This window comes from Lacerta agilis, chromosome 8 (assembly GCF_009819535.1).
Source record: "Lacerta agilis isolate rLacAgi1 chromosome 8, rLacAgi1.pri, whole genome shotgun sequence".
NCBI classification, from domain to species: Eukaryota; Metazoa; Chordata; class Lepidosauria; order Squamata; family Lacertidae; genus Lacerta; species Lacerta agilis.
Window position 1 is genome coordinate 68,655,178 of NC_046319.1, and position 16,724 is coordinate 68,671,901.

The window sequence follows — 16,724 nt, forward strand, 5'->3', positions numbered from 1 at the left end:
CCACCTTTCCGGTTTCTGAGGTTTCCCAGGCTGGGCCTCCCTCAAGGGCAGGGGTGCTCCAGCGAGGACTCGCAGGAAGGGTTGGCTGCGCAAGACCAAACCTTCAATTTTTCCACTACACTGTGGTTTATTTGTGATATGAAAGGGGAATGCAATCTGCAAATGAACTCCTGTGACTGAGCTACGGTCATCAAGGAGCAGTTGGGGGACATTAACAATACAGGAAATTTCTTTTCTCCTCCAACCCCCCCCCCCCGCTTGCTCCAGGTGTGAACAGAGACTGGGGATTTGGGAGGCTGCCCGGGTAACTGCTCGAGGGGAGGGGAGGGGGTTTCTGGGAAGGAGGGGGGAGGGGGGAAGGTCCCATCATGGGAGAGGCTGGCTGCAGGGAGCTTACACTGCTGCCTCTTGGAATGATTGTGCCATAAGATCTGGACTACCTCCATGCACACTGAAGGTGTAAATAGGTGAATGAAGCAAATTTCTTAAAGCCGCAATAGTCTCTGCTGCATCTTCCATTCTCCAAAGGGACATAGACCCTGTGTGGGTGCCTGGGCCCCATGGGCTTTTGCCACTGCTAGGTAGAGAGAGGGGCAGGCACCCGACTTTGGGAACTATATTTGCATGGCCACAAAGTGCTACTATGCTCCATTAAATACATAGTGCAGATGGGATCACACACCAATCCCATCTGGTGAATAAGAGGTCACATTCCAGCCAGACAAAAACACTCTGCAAGGCCGGGCTGAAGCTGGGGGTGATGTAGGAAGAGGGGAGGGGAGGAGTAGCCTGGGGAAAGTCCTGAGGGCCAGATTCAAAGCCCTGGTGGGCCACATCAGCCTACAGACCAGAGCTTCCACACATCTGTTCCAGCATGTCAGAAACCCTGTGTTAGATGCTGGGAACACACAAAGCTATATGAAAACAGAAGACCAGAAACAGTGAACAAAGCATAATACATTCGTATATTTCCTTTTCCCATTCATATCTTGGTGCAAGGTATCTAGTGCAATTTCAATGATATTTATTCCACATTATATTTGCAATCTTTCTTCTTCTTTTTCTTCTTCTTCTTCTTCTTCTTCTTCTTCTTCTTCTTCTTCTTTCTTCTTCTTCCTCCTCTCAGGTGATGGATAATTAGGCAATGCAACATTCGCTATAGTTTGTTTTGAAAATCCTTACTACTGTATTTGTTTAAAATGACCCATTTGTTTAAGAGCTTCCATTGACTGGTTTCTTATAGTCCCCTGATCTACTTTTAAAAGGTCAGTCCAAGTTAAAAGTTGCCCATCTATCAAAAAAAGAAATGTCCATGCCGCATTATCAAAATATTCCATTGTATTCCTCTGGTTACAAAGACAATCTTGGTCCAGCCAGTAAAGCTGCTTGGCGCATAAGTACACATTCAGCCTTTTGTGCTCTTGACTATGCAGAAAGAGATGGCAGAGTCAAGGAGGATGGAAGGAACAGGAAGCAAATCAGGGGGAATTGGGATCCTTGCACGCAGCTGGAGCATCGCCTGGGGTCACATTCTGGTAAACCACCACAACCTGGAGAAAAGAACACCCCAGGAGTAAAATCAGCCTTGCTGTGCTTTTACTGTGCTGCTCAGCTTCTGAACAACAACAACAACAACAAAGTGTGGCTTTGTTAAAAGGGAAGGGCTGTGGGGGGTTGCTTGGGACCTCCTAGATGCAAAGCAGATTCTGTATCACTGAAACCACAGCCCTTCCACCCACAATTAGCACCTAGGGAGGCTGTCAGGATGAGTCTGCTAGCTCAGGCCGTCAGCTCCATCACTGTTTCAGCTGCCTTCAAGGTAACCATCTGCAGCGGGAAGCCTTTGGCATCCATTGGAGGCTCCCTGAGTATTTCAGGATCCCGATGGTACAGCTAGGAGGTTTTCTAGTCCATAGCCCTGACAGCAAACCAATTCTTTCTAGCTAGATACATCTGTTTCACACTGCAATGGGAGCTTAGGAGCCATGAGCTAAGAGTCTTAGAGGCAGACTTCCAGACTTCTACAATACCCCTTATTTTAGGCCCCTGTCCCTGAATCTCTTTGCCTGCTCTGGTTACCAAACCCCACTCTCTTTTCAATGTTACCGTTTCGGTGTAGTTGTCCTGGCAAACAGTCTTGCACCCGAACGCAGCAGTGGAGATAGTGATGCAAAACTCAACGATATTGAATACCAGGAAGACAGCCATGATTCCATGCAACATGTTCTGTCAATGAAGCAGAGAGCCCGGCAAAGGGAATTACTCTCCAGCATGTGCATGCTTGTCTGTAGAGTGGTGTATTTCAAAGAGTCTCAGGCTAGGGCCTGGCAGTCCAGGGTTCAAATCCCCACTTCCAGGTCCCTTTGGGCAAGTCAGACCTTTCAGCCCAGCGCCCTTCAACCCTACAGGGTTGTTATGAGAATGTAGACCACCTTGAGCTCCTTGGTGGTAAGGTGTGATACAAGAGCAAAAATAATGCACACAGATACCTAGTGCCCCCTGGACACCAGGGGGCAGCAGACTAACTTGGCTGCCTAACTTGGCTGCCTACCTCAAGAGCCCGCAAGGGTTGCAATTGCTTAAGTGACGCTGGGACAATGCAAAATGCACCAAACGTGCGTAATTCAAGATCAAAGTAATCACCACTCCTATTCCCTGTTTGTTGTTCTGGTTATTTCAAAGCCAGTGGCTGTAGCTACGGGGTGGCGAGCCAGGTTTTTTGAAGCCTCCAGAGGCCGCCAGAGGCTCCCAGCCTGTGTGTGTAAGCAAATACACGTGGGTCTGTATGTGCCAACTGGGTCTTTGACCCGGGTGAAAGAAAGCCTAGTTTCACCCCTGCTAATGATTACAAAAATTATATTAATGATGCAAATTACTTCCTCTCTTCATGGAGGGGACCCTCCAGGAGCTAAGGCACATCCTTTCACCCTGTTCTGCGCCCCTCCTCATCCCTTTGCAGGGAGATTGGACAATGTTGGCCACTTATTCAGCATTCTCTCAGACTTTGCCTCAAGCAAATGTTGCCCCACACTTCCCAGTATGTTTTCCCATTGCTTTCCTTCTTGCAAAGTATCATCTTTGGAGGAAGTGGGTTTGTGGCCTGTGAGCTCTAAATCCACTTTAATGGCACAACCTGAATTGGCCGGGGTGCTCCTAGAATATCACCCCAAAATAGCAACATTTTGCTAGCGCCCTCAGTATTGGTGAGACCTGCACTTACCCAAGGGAGTATGTGAGCTTTAATGCACTCTGACATTGTAGTATTGCGTGAATACTCATAACGGCAAAAGTATTCTGCTTCCCATCTTGGTGAGAAATAATCCATTTGAAAACAAAGCGTCACAATTCCAATGCCGGCTACCACAGAACTCACCACATTCATTCCAAGCATGCCTTTCACCTAAAAATTGTGACATATAACATTATTTCATTAAGCAATGATATAACATTATTTCATTAAGCAATTCTAGCTCTGTTGACCTCTCTGATGGTGACAATAGCCATGAGGCATCTGCTTGGTATCATATCTCCCCTTATCCAGACTAAACACACCCAACTCCCTCATAAGGCTTGGTTTCCAGACCCTTGATCATCTTGGTTGCCCCTCCTCTGCACATGTTCCAGCTTGTGAATATCCTTCTTAAATTGTGGCACCCAGAAAGGGACACAGATGGGGCTTCTGGGGACATCCAATGGTGTTGCAATGCACTGATGCAGAGCACCACCCCTTGAGTTTCACATGAGGTGGGGAGGGCAGGTTCCATTGTGGGACAATAGCACCCATTTCGGCTTTGGACTTATATGGGTAAATACCCTTTGCTTAGGAAATATCCCACAATGTTTTTTTAAAAAAATGTTAAAAATTATCAGATACTAACCAGCTGCAGCTGACCAGCTATGAGTTGTCTGATATCGGGACAGGACTTCTTTTTTTAAGTGTATAGTTGAACCCAAAATATGGAGTAGAGGGAAATAATTGTTTGTGATTGGAAAGCTGATAATGTCCTAATATCTTTGTGCACATTCTCCTAATAATTGCATTTTCGTAAACACTGGATGGTTGGAGAAATGCATTGCAAAATTCGACTAAGTGCAGATTTCAAAGGATAGCTGTAGCTTTCAAATGCATATCATTTCAGAAAGTGCTGATTTTATACAATCAGCTTTTGGTGCATACTGAATCAAATTTCCCCTCTGTCTCTAATGTTGTGTCAATCCAATCTGACGCTTGGCCTGAGCCAGGTTCCTAAACCTCATAAAGTAATCCACAGAACTTCCTCAGGTAAAACTCATGAGGTTGGGCATGACAGCGGCAGACCAGGAATTCCAGGAGGGAGCCTTAAATGGCAAGCAGAAGACGTCATGAGCTGTGTGCTCTGCCTCCCATCATATCACACAGATGTGTGTGCCCACAAACAAATTAGTTACCATTGGCACTTTGGGGTTCCTGGCAGCTGCCACAGACAGAGATCCCGAAATGATGTACTGTAAGAGATGGGAGAGGAAGACAGAAACAATGAACAAGAATACAATGACCATTCCCCACATTAAATGGGGAACGACTTTTGTGTGGTCACGTGCAGTCCCCTTGGATCCCAGAGCGGTTCCTGCCAGTTCGGGCTGGCGTCGCCTTCCCCGGGCTGGATACCTGTGGTCCCCACCTACCTGAGCCAGCATCCAATCCCAACTGGGGGAGGCGTTGCCAGGGGGATTGGCCAGGTAAGGGGAGGGACCATCCAGCCCACACAATAGAAGGCGTCGCTTACCTGGGGAAATGGCAGTCGGGCTCCAGAGCTTCTCCCACCCTCCACTCCCTCAATTAACTCTTAATTTTGCAGGTTAACCTCTTCTCCACAGGTACGCAGGTGCTGCTATGTCAAGGCCGCTGTTGAAGGCCTGGAAAGTAATTTCCCTGCACTGGCAGGTTTCGCCTTTCCCATAGCAAAATGTCACAACTTTGGCGGTTTCAGGCCTTGGGCCTGTCATCTTCCTAAATGGGGGAGGGGGGCGTGGGTAGTGGCCCCATACCCCCAGTGCAGCTGCGATACCAGGGTTCCCATTAAAGGGGTCTAGGGGGGAGGCATTGACCATACACCGAGAGGTTGTCATTGCCCTCCCCCTCCAGCGACGGCAAACGGGGGGCGGGCTGTCTGCTTGAACATATGTTCTCCAGAGCCAGCCCAATTTCCACACATTCTGGATAACCCTGAAGTTTCCCATATCCCTGGCTGGGGGCTGGGAACGATAAACACCCAATGCCTGAGCCAAGGTCTGCCTACATCTGAATCTTAATAAAGTTGTGGCCAATTTTAATCCATAGCATGTTGTCTTGTGTCATTATTCCGCTCAGGGGTCGCCTGAGGTTTGGGGGACTCCGCCTGTCCACGCAAAGGCATTTTCTCATATGTAGAAGGCAAGTTGAATGCAAACCACGGTTTCCCAGTCTTAGTGTAACACACTAATCACTGTGGCATGGAGGCTTGTGTAGTCTGGAAAAACTATGCAGTTCCCCGTTGTGGGCGTTTTCCAATCTCTCTCTGCCTCTAACTCAGCACACTTCCTTACAGGCCACTGCTGCAACCGGCTAGTTCCCCTACCTGTCACATTGGACCAAACAACAGGGAGTGGGAGAGGGTGGAGGACCAGATGCCATTGCCTGGTTCTTCATTGGGTCCCTGCCTAGAAAGAGGAAGAGGAGCCGTAGGGGCAGCTGGTAAGGAGGCAAACTCAATGAGGGAGGAGACCCATGAGGACACCTTGCACAAGGGACCTCCAAACCTGCAGGTGGCCCTGCTGCCATGGACCCGCTGCTCGCAACAACGGCCACCCGATCCCTACCACCTCTAAGGAACCAAGTCAGAGCTGTGTCATAGTACATGGGGGTTATGTTTCTGGGTGGGGATCACACCAAAACCATGTACAGTGAAACCTCAGGTAATGTAAACTTTGGGTTGCGAAAGCGGCAACCCCGGAAGTGTTTTGCCGCTCGCGCATGCACAGAAGTGGTCTCTCCGGTTCCAAAAACTTCAGGATACGGCCGGACTTCCGGAACGAATCCCATTTGCAACCGGAGGTACCACTGTATAGTCAAAACACATTGGGTTCATTGATGGTTGGGATTGCAATAGTCATTTTTTCCTAGAACCTCACCTCTTTTCCACCCCCCTTTAAAAACAATTTTAATGTTTTTTTATACAAATATAAGAACCATTAAACACTTATCCAGCAGTACATCTCTAATGGTGTTTGTCCTGTCCATTGTACCCAGTCAGATGGGTGGGGTACAAATAAACAATTATTATTATTATCATTATTATTAAGCTTACACAGTGCTTTTTCTGTGGGGGGGGGGAATGCAGGGTTATGCATACCCTTAAACCTTTTGTGAATCTTTGTACTTTGGTCCATTTGCTATATTTATTTTTTCCGATTTGAACTATAAAATGGTGATTTTCTTGAGTCAAAATGAGAGTGCCCCTAAACATTTTTTTCGAAAGGAAAAAAAAACCCACTGAGCTTACACTTTCAATGTTCAAACATATTATTTAACGTAACCTCTCCACAGAGAAGATTGAGCAGTTGGTGTAACAAGGTCTTGGTTTTGGTCAGTAACATAGTTAAGAAAGGGGTCCACACTTTTGGAAGGGTCTCTTTTTGTCATGCCTTTAATTGTCTGGTGAGATGCTCAAACATTGCTGTATCCCAGGTATTATTTTCAGGGTTCTTCCATTGTGGAGCCATCACTCATCATGCTGCGATCCATAAGAAGCCCACTAGTTCTCTGTGTTGCCCTTCCCCCTTTAAAAAAATTCTATTCATATAAAACTGAATGCACACGGGTTTAAATGCACATTATTTTGTTATTTGTTATTGTTATTGTTTTATTTATACCCTGCCCATCTGGCTGGGTTTCCCCAGCCACTCTGGGTGGCTTACAGCATATATACAAAATGGTAAAACATCAGACATTAAAAATTTCCCAATACAGGACTGCCTTCATATGTCTTCTAAAAGTCAGATAGTTGTTTGTTTCCTTGTAGGCTTACTGTACACTCGGAAATGTGATCTGATAGTATGAAAAGGTGCACAAATGTTCTGCTTCTGCTTCTGACATGGAAGGGCAAGGGGCTATGCAGATCCTGTTGTTACTGGAAATCATATTCAGCCTCCCTCCAGAGTGATGGCATACCTACCTGACCTCTTGGCAGAGGAGTCTCTGCCATTTACTGGGAGAGAGGGTGGGAAGAAGAAGAAGAAGAAGAAGAAGAAGAAGAAGAAGAAGAAGAAGAAGAAGAAGAAGAAGAAGAAGAAGAAGAGTTTGGATTTAATATCCCGTTTTATCACTACCCGAAGGAGTCTCAAAGCGGCTAACATTCTCCTTTCCCTTCCTCCCCCACAACAGACACTCTGAGAGACTTCAAAGAAGTGTGACTAGCCCAAGGTCACCCAGCAGCTGCATGTGGAGGAGCAGGGAAGCGAACCCGGTTCACCAGATTACGAGTCTACTGCTCTTAACCACTACACCACACTGGCTCTCATGGACATTAGCACTGTGCAGGCACACTGGCCGAGCCAATTCTGTGCTCCTGGCAGAGCACCCACACCTCATGATTAAGCAGCATTGACTCCATCGCCCAGAAGTCAGGATCATGGTGCCAACCTTCCCAGCAGGTCCTACCGCTTCTCGTGAGGCTTAACTCTGTGCTTAATACTCCTTTCCCTCCTTCCACGCTGCAGTTGTTGTTGTAATAATAATAATAATAATATTTATTATTTGTACCCTGCCCATCTGGCTGGATTTCCCCAGCCACTCTGGCCGGCTTCCAACAAAAATCAAATACATTAAAATATCACACATTACAAGCTTCCCTAAACAGGGCTGCCTTCAGATGTCCTGTTGTAGGATCTATGAGTGATGCTCAGCCTTGACTACATTACAAGACAGGAATGGGTTTCTGGTCTTCCGCTGATTTACTTCAGTTATTACAGGACTGGGGAGTCTGTGGCCCATGGCTGAACTACAGCTCCCACCCATCCCCACATATTGGCCATGCTATCTGGGGCTGATGGGAGTTTCAGTCCAACGACACGCAGACAATCACAAGTTTCCCATATCTGCCTTAGTCCCAGGTGAATCATGAAGGAACTGTTTTGCTATTTAGGTTTTTGTTTTTTTTTAACACACACAGATATTATATGTAGAATTACCAAGATTCCAGCCCATACTGGTTGTTCCATAGCAATGTAAGCTCCTCTGTTTTCGCCTGTTAAGTTAATCACAACTCCAAATGCAATGTGTGTGATCCCGAGGAGGATCTGTGTGATCTGCAAAGAAAGCATAAAACTGGGTTTTAGCATCACCACACTTTCTACCCACAGAGAAAATAAAGATCACTTCAGACCTTGATGTTTTTCTGGAATGAATGGGGTGCAGAAGAGGTGTGAATCTTCTTCTTCTTCTTCTTTGTGAATGGTACCTGCTTCCTGCTTGTCTGTCCATAGGAGTTAATCCGCACTATGGGGATCAATAATTAACCTACGGGGTGCCTATAAATATCAATGGACTCCAGCAATATCCTTATAATCATCAAATATCTACAACTGAGAGCTTCCAAGGGCCAAACCAGAGGCAGCCTGCAGAGGATGCTGCAACAATAACATGCCATGGAAGATGAAAGGCAGCAGGGAGCTGAATTTTAGCATCACACAGGGCACCACTGAAATTTTAAAGGCCAAAGTTTGCCACTGGACAAACTTAACATAATGTTTAAGGTAGTCTTGAGTCTTTGGAACAAAACAGAAATGCTCAAAGGAGGCACCTACAGCTCATGGCCAGGGAAAGCAGGACCAAAGTCTGCAAATGCACTTACTTGAGAGGAGGTCCCTCTGAACTCAGTCTGAGGAGACATGCAATAGATTGTACTGAATGGAAGTGCGTGCGCACCCCCTCCAGATGTTTTGGACTTCCTGGTGGTTGCAGTTCAAACACCAGACAGGGGAAGGCAAATACACAGGCTCACAGGGACAGCTCTGGGGTGTGGTGGTTGGTAGGTGGTTGGGACTGGTAGGGCAGAAGGTGGAAAGGCCACAGCAGGTGAAGGCAGGATCACAGAATCATAGAGTTGGAAGGGAGCCTGAAAGTCATCTATTCCAACCCTGCACAGAGCCAATGGCAGGCAGAGCCAACTCATTCTAGGCTGGGTTTTTAGGGGGTATTCTAAACCTTTACAATGGCACAAGTTGCTTACTAAGACATGCAGGTTGCAACTACAAGCAGCTAAAGCCCATTACTGATGTGATTTGAACAGTAGTGGTTGGAACTGGGAGGGCAGAGGGCAGTGGGGGACTGAGAGTCAGTGGAGCTGAGAGAGGGGTGATTTCAGTTTTGTCCCCTTCTTCCTCCTTACTGAATTGAACTGAGGAGGAGGACATGAATCTAGGCAGCCAGGGCCTTCCCCCTGGTCTGGTTGCAAGTAAGGGAGCAGGCAACTGGTTGGGGTGTGTGTGTGGCTAGCTAAAGACAGATTGAAGGGGCAGAGCTGCATTAGCCCCAAGGGAGCAGCTTCCACTGGCTCCAGGCTTCATATTACCCCCTGTGCTGATGTGGTGGAGATGCAAATTTCCAATCATGCAGGGTTACCCTTGGCAGCAGCTGCCCCAAAGCCAAAAAAGGAGGGAGGGAAGCATTTTGTGGCTGTGTGAAGCAAAAGACGGGGAGATGAGGAGGGAATTTCTGCTCAGAAACGGGAGCAGAGGCACTGGTCTAATAGCCAGGGTGGCAGGGGTGAGCGCTCTCACAAGCCTTGCCAAGTTAGGCATAGGACTGTCCCAGACATTGGCTGAATTGCTGGGGCAGCTACTGAGGTCACAGGTCCACTACAAACCCACCAGTGTTTGACCTAAGTTTGGCCCTCTGCCTGTCCTTCGGTATTTTTAAGCTTCATTAAGTCCTTTGTGCTTCATTATGCAGCAGTGGATAGTCGTCAGCTGTAACTGTGGTCATACCATGGCCTTTTAACGAAATGCACCAGGGTCAGGGCAGTTAAAAAAAAAAAAAAGCAATGTATACAGTAACTGCAGTGGTGCACCTTTGCAGCCCATTTCCCAGACTCAGATTCTCGATTGACTCGTCACATGGAAGGATTATTCGTTCTGGCATAAAGAAGCACTGTGCATTTGAAGCCAAGTTGAAGAGTGCAGGGAATTATAGTTCTGTGACAATGTTCAAAGCTCCCATTGTTCTAGGCACATTTTGCAACATGGAATTTCATTAGGATGAGCGGTTTCTGAGCTCTGGACACAGTACCGTGCCTAAGATTTCGGATTAAAACTGCAGAGTGGAAGGAAAGGAGGACCTTTTCCTGCCTCCCCACTTCCAGCTACTCTCTGAAGACCAGAGAAGAGACCCTCTTAAGAATAGTAGGGGGGTGGGCAGGGGAAGGACTACTAGACCATGTGAAAAATGAACACAAAATTTTAGCTGCAGTTCATCTTCAGCTTTGAATTCTTGTTATAAAAAAGCACACCTATACGTTTCATTGTTGTGCCCATAACCTAGGTTTAAGGTGCCATTTAGCTCCTAGCTTTCATATCTCAATTTCAAACGCTGTTCTGTGAGAGGCAAACTACATTTCTCAGGATTTGGCAGGGGGGCAGTGATGGTGCTAGTGGAAGCCAGTGCAGGGACTCCCACTAATACAATGGGGTTTTCTCCTGGCCTCCCGCCCTCCACATCCCCCATTGGCTCTAAGGGTTCTGGAAAACCCCCGAAATAGTGTGCAAGGGAAGGCGAGGGGAGATTGTTCTGTGGGGCAAGCTGAAATGAGATTGGGAAGAGTGCAGTGCTGCATTGCCCCATAAATGCACGATGTGTATTTAACCACATAGACCAAATAGTGCCACATCTCTGCATTTAAAGCAGATGTATAGTCTCACTAATTTCTATGTTTGTTTGCTGGTATTGCATGTATTTTAAGACTCTGCTTGTTCAAAAAATATTATTATTAAAAAGCAGGGGTGGGGAACCCTATAAACTTTTATGTCGCCTCAGGATTAATGTGCCTATGGAAGGCTTATGTCAGAATGATACCTTTCTTCTTCTTTTTAATATTCATGTAGGCTGCAGTCCAATTCCTATTTACCCGTGAGCATGTCACGTAGAACTCAGCAGACGTTTGTGTAGAAAGCAACTCATACAACAACAACAGGACTTCCGATATGGCATGTGGAAGGAAGTCCCAAAGGAGGCAGGCGGTCACGAGCTAGACACTGTATATTCAAATATGATTCCCTCCCCAGCAATATTCTGTACTCACCCCCAGTGCCAATGGCTCACCCCGATAAAACCTCTTCACTGATTTTGGCACATTAGCATCAGACTCATTCCTCGAGGAGGGCCATGGCGGCGCAATCAGAGTTGAATCCATGATGGTGTTTGGGGAGTGGGCTGTGTCGGGAAGAGGAGATCAAAAGGGAGCAGGAGAAAATAAGAGAGGGACAGCGGGGAGTGAATTATTGCCCCCTTTTGGAATAACAACAACAACAACAACAACCACCACCTGCAGGGTGGTTTTCTTTCTCCCTATAATGGAGAGCAGTGATAATGAGAGCACGAACTGAACTTGGCACTCTCCTCCCAAGCAAACTTGGGCGTCCAAACTGCCCATCCTGCTTCTGCTCTTAATACACAAAAATGGGATATTCATTCTGCTTGGGGTGAGGTCAGGGGGTGCTGAATAATAAAGGCTTTATGATATTGCAGATTTGGAATTCTCCCATTCTGTTTCCAGGCACCTGCATTTCTCTGACTTGGAAGCAATCGTACACACCAGAAGCTGGAGCAAAGCAAGCTGGTGTTTAAGTTTAAGCCACACACACACACACACACAAACACACACACACACACAAACACCTCGAGCTGATCCCTTACCTCTTTCTGGATTGCACCCAGGGGTACCAATTGTGTCACAGGACACCAGGAATGCTGTGATCAGCGTAAAAGGAGTCGTGGCCAAGTGGGCTGGTGGTTAGCTAGCAGGACTGAATGTGAAGAAGAAGAAGAAGAAGAAGAAGAAGAAGAAGAAGAAGAAGAAGGTGGGAAAAGGAAGTGAAAGGGAGCCCAGAGCAACATTTCCCCTAGCACAAAGAGCTACACACCAGCTCACATCCAGACTTGCAATTCTTGGAAATGAAAAGCTCCATTGAGGGTTTTGGCCTCTTTTTCTTCTGCCTGCCAATCCCACAGCTTGACTGAAGCTGATGGCACAGTCCTATGGGTGCCTACTCAAAAGTAAGTCCCAAGTGAGCCCCTCCGAGCTTACAGACCAGATCCGGACAGATGTTGAGCCATAGTGCAGATTTTGCTCAGTTCAGGTTTCATAAAATGTCATCATAGAATCTTAGAGCTGGAAGGGACCCTGAGGGTCCTCTAGTCCAACCCCCTGCAATGCAGGAATCTCAGCTAAAGCATCCAGGACAGATGGCTACCCAACCTCTGATTAAAAACCTCCAAGGAAGGAGAGTCCACCAAACTCAAACATCTCTTAATGTCAAAAAGTGCGAGGGGGGTGGTAGCTGGGTACACTTGCCCTGGGCTTTGGAGGGCCAAGCCAGCTGGGAGGGCCCTGCTAGGGACTAGCTGCTTTTTTGTTTGAGTTTATAATTTTATTCTAGCAAGACCCCCCCACACACACACCTCAGGCCTCACACAAGCTCTACACAGGCCTAGCACTGGATTTATAATGGCTCTGTTTATTGAAGCAAACATATCCTCATGGGACATGAGCACACACGGGCTTTTTCTCCTGTTTAACTATCCCAGCTGCATCACATTAAGATGCAACACTCTTTTCATTGCTCCAGTTCATTGAAACCTCAACTTCTATAAGGGTCTCCCTTGTTTTGCACTATTTGCCACCCACCCACAGCATTTTGCATCATTCATTCTGGTTTTTGTCAGTTGTGGGAAGGAGAAAGGGTCTGCAGGATTCTGTGGTCCTGTTTCACAGCTGCAGGAAATGTGAGGAGAGCCCACCCTTCTGGTTTCAGCTGTTTCACCCAGTCTGTCTGTCTGTCTGTCTGTCTGTCTCTCCCTCTCCCTCTCAGCCAACCAAACTAGAAGCTTCTTCCTCTTTACCCGGAAAAAAACAATGTGTGAAATTATTGTGAAGGTTAATTTGTGCACAGCAATATATCCGGGACTCTTGTGTAATTTGGGCTGACATAGCATTGTGCTTCAATCCCAAAATGTGGCCAGCTGTGTGTCATGTTGTAACCAACTTCCCATTAGAAATGCAGAAGTGAAACCAGGGACATGGTGGAGAGAAGCAAGTTTGGGAGGCAAAGCAAAATGGGTCCTATTGTGGCAGAGCATCTGCTTTGCATAGAATCATAGAGCTGTAGAGTTGGAAGGGACCCCAGGATCATCTAGTCCAACCCCCTGCAATATACACAGAATGTCCCAGGTTCAATCCTTGGCCACTCCATGTAAGGCTGAGAGCTCCCTGTCGGAAATCCTTGAGAACCACTGGCAGTCTCTTCTGGTCTCTACTCATCTGACTCAGTATAAGGCAGTTAACAGAACATTAGAAGAGGCTGCTGCATCAGCCCAATGGCCTACCCAGCCCAGCATTCTGCTCTTGCAGTGGTCAAACACTGTGGGAAGCCTGCAAGCAGGATTCAAGCACAAGCGCACTTCCCCCTCCTGTGGTTTCCAGCCACTGGTATTCAGAAGCTTTGCTACCTCCAACTATAGCCATTGTGGTTAGTAGCCATTGATAGAGCTCTCCCTCCATGAATTTGCCCCCTGCAAGAATTATACTTGCCCCAAAGTGGAAAGAAGCAGGTGTCCCAGTAAAGGAAGAATGGATACAAAAACTTATGGAGTATGCAGAAATGGCAAAACTTACTGGAAGGATAAGAAATCAAGATAACAAATTGTTTATAAAAGAATGGAAATGGTTTATTGAATATTTACAGATAAATTGTAAAAACATATCTGAAGAAGTGTGCATGCACACGAAAGCTCATACCAAGAACAAACTTAGTTGGTCTCTAAGGGGCTACTGGAAGGATTTTGTTTGTTTGTTTGTTTTAAAATTAGCTGGGTTATTATAATAACCTGCAATTTTATAAGAGTATATATTTACAGTAGATAATTAAATGTGCAAGTTAAATGAATTTGGATATGCAGAAGACATGAAAAAATAAATTTAAGGAGCCGCAGAAAGAGGGGGGGAGTCAAATTTTGAAATGTTAAATTGATTGTAAAATTAATGAAATGTATAAACTTAAAAAGTATAAATAAAAACTTTTTTTAAAAAAAGAATTCTCCCTCTGTTCCTGGGAGTCATCCCACTGGTCCTTGTAGCTGAGGGATGGGGCACCAGCTCCTGTCCACCACCACCCTCCAGGTGCTGCTGGACTAGAACTCCCATCCCACCTGACCAATGAGCATGTTGCCTGGGACTGAGGAGATCTGGAGTCCAGCAACAGGTGAGCCTGACAAATGGGGCTAGTAAGGACTGACTAGGTGCTCACTGCAAATTACTTGCCAGGTAGAGTCTGCAGGCAGCTGGAGGAGGAGGAGAGGACACTGGAGGAAGAAGGAGCTGTGAGTGGAGGGGGGCCCTCTTCCCATCCTCCTTTCTCCCTGAAAAACTGAACAAACCTGCCACACCTAGAACTGGGTGTTGAGGGTGCAGCTGAATGTGGCACAGCTGTGGGCCAGCTGAGGAAGTACCATCCACCTTTAGCCTGCCCATAAAAAACCAAGTCTAGGGTGAGAGCAAAAGGTGATGTCCACTGTTTCCAGTAGCAATTCTCATTGTGAGACTTGTGGGTGAGCTGAGAGTTTGTTTGGAGCCTGAGTGTGAACCTGGAGGCCGAGAGAGAGGATGTGTGTCAGAAGGAAAATGAATATATGTTAGTAACTTTGTGTTAATATACCATTTTTATACGTAACTGCATTTTTGCAATATCTTGTTTAAGTTGTCTGCTGCTGCTGCTGCTTCCGTTTTCTGTACATCGCTGATAGGTATTTTTGTTACTAAATTAAGTGATATAGAAATGGATTATTTGATGGCCTTCGGCCTGGATAGCTCAGCTAGTAGAGCATGGTGCTTTTGACACCAAGGTTGTAGGTTTGATCCCCATATGGGACAACTGTATTTCAGGGGGTTGGACTAATTGATCCTCAGGGTCCCTTCCAACTCTACAATTCTATGATTATTTGCTCAATCAACTCCTGGAGGGCCACAGGTCAATCATCTCCCTTGGGGGGGGGGGGTAAGATGCTATCAAAGGCAGCTGCATCTGCAGGACTAGCAAGGAGTGGGTGATTCCAGTCATCCCTGGCCATTCCTGTTATTGGCATCTATCTGTCTCAGGAGACAATGGAAGGGTGTACCTTTGAAGATGAAGCTGGAGAGTTAAAACGCCTGCTGTGGCTGTAGAGACCGAAACAGGAGAGACCTATTTCATTGCAGGTGAGGCAGGTGAAGGTGTCCAATTCTGCTGCTGCAGGTGCACCATGGCCTTTCTTCGCTCTGCACTTCTCCCAGCAGTCGTTCCTGTGGCTACATGACCTGAATTTCTCCACTTCCGCTCCTACCCCTGGTCTAATGATTTATCACAGCGATGGGGTAAAAATGCAGAGAAGGGGGGGGGGGAGAGAGAGAGAGAGAGAGAGAGAGAGAGAGAGAGAGAGAGAGAGAGAGAGAAGCCACCCAAACGCAAACCAACAAAACTGTTGTTAAGGTCAAAGTCACAGGGGCCAGAACAAAAAGTTGGCAACTGTGTTGGTCGTCCTGGTAACTGGGAGGCCAGAGATTTCCCCCTCGCAAGGCGGCTTCCCAACAGCTAAGTACAGAAACGGGCAGGAGGGGAGATGCTGTCCTTGTTTTTCTGGCTGGTGGGAGGATTCAGACGGAGGAAGGGAAATTGGGGGTGGGCTTACCCACCCCCAGCCCTGCTGCCAGCTGCAAAGCCGACTCACCGCTCCACAAGCCCCCACCCCCTTTGCGCGCACCTCCCAGCCCTCCCCTGAGCTGGACCCCACCGGAGAACGTGGGTGATGGACAGAAGAGAGGTCTGATCTGCTTCTCCACTCGCGACGCGTGGGCCCATCGTCAAGCACACGTCACGTGGGCGGAGGACCCGGAGCGCATTGCGCAAGAGCTGCGGCTGCTACTCTTCTGCCAGCACATTCCTTCTGGGAAGTGGGCATTATTATTAACCGATACGTTGCCGGAAGAAATCGTCGGCGTCATCGTAAATCGGGAGCTGGTCAGGAGGTGGAGCGTGGGAGGGAAATCCTGATGCAGGGATTAGGACGACCGCTGCGCAATTTGAGGCAGGTTGCAGCAAAATTTGCCGGCCCCCATATGCCCAACGACGGCAGCAGCAGCAGCAACAACAACAGTCCCACATCCCCACTGAAAACTAAACAGCTCAAAAGAGGAGATGCGGGGAAAACGAGACTGGCTTTCTGCGTGGAAGAACTCTGAACGGAGTTCTGCAAACGAACCGGTTCTAAGGTTAAAAGGTCGTGGACCCCCTGCTTCTATTTCAAAAACTGCATTTGCACGGTGTTATTCACATCCCAGAGGGGGAGTGGGGATAGCTTCACCTGACCCATGATGTGACCTATTTTGGATTCTGGGCCCTGCAATGCCCACCCCACCCCCCAAAACTCCTTTTCATGAAGCTGTCAGCTCCTGTCTCAA

The 16,724-nt window shown here is 47.3% G+C and overlaps 1 protein-coding gene across 2 annotated transcripts; it reads right to left on the reverse strand.

The window, feature by feature from the left end:
* Positions 1–1,320: 1,320 nt before the first annotated feature.
* LOC117051578 (membrane-spanning 4-domains subfamily A member 4A-like) lies at positions 1,321–15,661 on the reverse strand. 2 transcript variants are annotated; one of them, XM_033158105.1, is made up of 8 exons: positions 15,407–15,661; positions 11,930–12,039; positions 11,316–11,446; positions 8,209–8,325; positions 4,429–4,485; positions 3,221–3,400; positions 2,107–2,226; positions 1,321–1,550 (listed from the first exon to the last, which is right to left on the reverse strand). In XM_033158105.1, the coding sequence occupies exons 3-8, from the start codon at positions 11,424–11,426 to the stop codon at positions 1,479–1,481; spliced, it is 657 nt and encodes a 218-aa protein (XP_033013996.1). In that variant the 5' UTR covers positions 11,427–11,446; positions 11,930–12,039; positions 15,407–15,661; the 3' UTR covers positions 1,321–1,478. The 2 variants fall into 2 exon arrangements, with proteins under 2 accessions (XP_033013996.1, XP_033013997.1); XM_033158106.1 differs by lacking the exon at positions 11,930–12,039.
* Between the last annotated feature and the right edge of the window lie 1,063 nt (positions 15,662–16,724).